Source organism: Aristolochia californica, unplaced genomic scaffold (assembly GCF_029961685.1).
Source record: "Aristolochia californica isolate CCGP_79_NKW_82.1479 unplaced genomic scaffold, dmAriCali1.0.hap1 SCAF_4, whole genome shotgun sequence".
NCBI classification, from domain to species: Eukaryota; Viridiplantae; Streptophyta; class Magnoliopsida; order Piperales; family Aristolochiaceae; genus Aristolochia; species Aristolochia californica.
Window position 1 is genome coordinate 33626361 of NW_027182103.1, and position 4076 is coordinate 33630436.

Consider the following 4076-nt stretch of genomic DNA (forward strand, 5'->3'; position numbering starts at 1 on the left):
CGGAAAACATGTTTGTGGGGCTTGCATTTCAGCAACTCTTGCTATCAGCTTGCTGTCTCTCATCATGATGTCAACGAACAAGTTAGAATTTTCATCTTTTCATTTCACAGGTAAAAACTACAGTGCCTAGTCAGTTCCGTTTATTTTTCATGGGAAAAGAATTATGGGGTCATATAGATGGGTATGATCCAGCACCTCGAGAGGCCGAAGCTTTGTCAAAATGGACTACCATGGATGCTAGGGTCCTAACCTGGATAATTGGTTCTGCTGAGCCTCACCTAGTTCTTAATCTGAGGCCCTATAAAAGTGCAGCAGATATGTGGAATTACCTCCACAAGGTTTATTATCAAAATAGCATGACTCGACCTTTTCAAGTAGAGTCTGAGATGGATAACTTCGCACAAGGATGCCTTTCCATTGAAGAATACTTTTTGGGTTTTTGAAATCTTTGGGCTATCTATGCCGACATTGTTTATGAGAACATTCCAGTTTCTGCTCTCTCTGCTGTTCAAGCCGTGCATGAGACCAACAAGAGAGATCAATTCTTGATGAAGCTCCGTTCTGAGTTTGGGATTGCCTGTTCTCATTTGATGAATCGTCATCCTATGCCGTCTCTGGATGCCTATTTGAGTGAACTTCTTAGGGAGGAGCAGTACATTGCTTCTCAGGCTGGCATGGAACATCGGGCCCATGTTGATGCCTCTGCTACTGTGGCCTATGTAGCACAAGAGAAAAAGGAAGTGCTGCTTCCCTCTCATTATTTTCTATTTAAACTTAGGGTTAGGTCAATTACAATACAGCCCATGGGCTAAAAACAATACATCCCAGCCCAACTAATCCCTTTCTAATTAACCTATATACATGTAATTATCTATACAAATTTTTTTAACATTAATCATATCTTATATAAATTCGAACATATGGTAGGCAGCACTAAAAACGCCAAGATTAAACAACTCTAGAAGTTGCAAGTGCTCCTAAAATCCTGAACGTGCATCACTATGGAAAACAGAATTCAATGTAGCACTTAACCCAATCACTCTCTCTATGGCAGCATCACCATTAGAAATTTGTGCAATGCTCTCGACCAATTCATCATACACATAGACCATATTAATTTTCCTGATTTCTATCATGGAACCCTGTTTCTTCTCGGAATCATATTCTCTCAGGAAATTCCTCTGTATAAAATTGGTGCTAAGGGCAACACTTGTGGTATCTCTGCAACTGTTAGACTCGCAAATGCTTTTTTCAACATAAATATGTATCCATTTGCAAAGATCAAGAGCACCCAAGTATGCCATTGCTAGAAGAACATTCAGAAAGGTTACCTCATTCGGTTCTACATCGAATAGTTGCAGTTGCCTAAAGAGAGCCAATGCTGCTTTATGATGGTTCGTATGAGTATACCGACAAATCATAACATTCCATGATATTTGATCTCTAAGAGAGATACTATCAAATAGGGAACGAGCAGTCTCCACAACTCTGCACTTTGAGTGAATATGCATTAAAGCATTTTTCCGACGAAGATTTGATTGTAAACCTTGATTCATAATCAAAGAACGAACACAATTTCCTAACTCAATGCAACCCAATTGGGCACAAGAAGAAATGACACTAACCATTGTAGTAGCTATCCTTGGAACATCCAACTTCTCCATCTCCCTAAATAGCTTCAACCCATGGCCTGGGTGTCTACCTTTTAAATATCCAATAATCATCACATTCCAGGGCACGACATTTTTCTTAGGCATTTCATCGAAGAGTTTTCGGGCAAATACCAAATTTCCCTTTTTAACATAACTTCTAATTATATAATTCCATGACACCACCTCTTTTTTAGTTATTTCATCAATTATAAGATTAGCACCATAGACCAAGCAAGTTGCATATATATGGAGCAATGCGTTCATCACCTTATCACTTCAGTAATGCCGTTCTTAACTGCCTGCTCGTGGCATTTCTCCTTGTTGGAATATATGCCCAAGCCCACATGAGCAAGGAAGGCCCACATATCTAAGAGTATTATAAGATGGGCCACACAACCAAGGAAGGCCCACAAGATGGGCCCAAACACATAAGAAGTAGGACCCACAATGATTACCATGAGCTGGCATCCTTATCACATCAGTTGGAAGATCAAGAAGGACTCATAAATGCATCTTTATCTTATGGTCACGTCCTAGAAGAGTTCTAGTTTGATTTATGTTTGTCTTTTATCTATATTGAGTCATTTAATTATGCTAGGACTTATCTTTAAGTGTTAGAGTTTGGGTGTAATTGGGACAAAGGTAGTTTTATTGTTATTGGACTCTACTACCTTCCTCTATTATAAATAGAGGTTCATGTACACCGATTACAATAAGTCAATAAAGTTTTTCTCTTTTCCATAAATTCAACATGGTATCAGAGTAGGTTCTGTGAGTTGACTTCGTCAACCCACAAAGATAATGAGATCCTTTTCTTTAAACCCTAAACCCTATGTCTAGGTTCGTAGTTATTTTTTTTAGTCCCTACACCCGTAGATTTCTTTGTGTTTTCACCTCTATACAAAAATTTTAATATTTTAAATTATATATTGACAGAAATATATTTGAGTCTACTTTCCAAGGAAAAATGAATGTTTCCAATCGAAGTTATCTACAAGGAGATATTGATATTTGAATGAGCGAATGTCAGATTGCAATAAAAGGTTCAAGCAGTAGCAGAAAGCTTTCGAATCCGAGGTATTTTATGCTATCAAGAACTAAACTTTATATGGAGAAATATATATCAAAAAAAATATCTGTAAGTATATTCTTTTACCTATTAAACCAATTTTTTATCTGAGTTATCTACAAAAAGAAATTGATATTGGAAGTAGCAAATATCAAATTCTCGGTATGAGTTTTATATAAGAAGATATTGATCTTAGAAGAGTCAATGGTCATGCTGGAAAAAAAAAGAGAAACAATGCTTAGTTCGGCTAGATAACAAAGACCGAAATATATTAGATTATTTATCTTCTGATAACTATATTTTATGAAGAGAAGTTATACTTGGATGAAAGGTATTTAAGTCTAGGTTCATAAGGAGAAAATTTCATGTCAATATGATCTATATTTAAAGATGTCTTAGCATTGGAAGAATCAAAGGTCATACTGGTATTCTGTTGTATTGGAAAATCCGAATTTATGCCCACTGTTTTGCATCACTTTTTGAGTTGATATGTCATAAAAATATCTCACTTCTCCCTGGTTTGAGGGCTTATCTATATATCTCTGTTATATGGGCTTATGGCTATATTTATGATATTTGGTTCAAGCTAGGATCACTGCCATTACCTCCCAGCTTGAGGGGGAGAAGTAGAAGAAGTACAGGAAAAAGGTATTTTATTCCATATGTTGTGGATAAGTTTATGTGACCAAAATATTTAAGAAAGGGGGTGCACAAAAGATGAAACTTCTGCATCAAAGAAAAAAATATTTATATCGGATTATGATTATTTTATGGGTCATTTTACAAGGTTTATTATTTTGGTTCATGTTATATGAGCTGGAAGATGGTTGTGTTATATACACCAGCTGCTATTATGTCTCTTTGGATGAGACATTATTATTGAAGAAGAGGTGACCTCAATATATGTTACATCACCATGACGGAGGATCTTATTACTACATCCACTACTCGTAAGGACATCTATGTTATTTCACCGTGATGGAAGAGTTTATTACTAACTCTATGTTATACCGCCATGAATTGGCATTTATTACTCCTACTACTTGAGAGTCGTTGTCCTATAGAGGGACACGATGATGGAGGAGTTTTTTTTTGTTACACTTCTGAACAGCGTATAAACCCACTACCTATAGAAGATAGGAGTGTGCTGAACATCCAGCATATAGACCCACTACCTATAGAAGATAGGAGTGGCACTACCTATAGAAGATAGGAGTTAATTGACTTGATTAAAGAGCAATGTCATACGACTTGAAGTGATTTTACTCTCACTTTTCTTATGCCAGCTGGGTCTCATGAACGAGAGCACCAGTGTGAGGGGGAGTGTTCGAAGATCTGCCACATTATACAAAAAA

At 36.7% G+C, this 4076-nt stretch overlaps 1 protein-coding gene across 1 annotated transcript; it reads right to left on the reverse strand.

Moving 5' to 3' along the window:
• Nucleotides 1–977: 977 nt before the first annotated feature.
• Nucleotides 978–1757, reverse strand: LOC137963236 (pentatricopeptide repeat-containing protein At1g08070, chloroplastic-like). The gene has a single exon (XM_068810402.1). The coding sequence runs from the start codon at nucleotides 1755–1757 to the stop codon at nucleotides 978–980; it is 780 nt and encodes a 259-aa protein (XP_068666503.1).
• Nucleotides 1758–4076: the final 2319 nt, after the last annotated feature.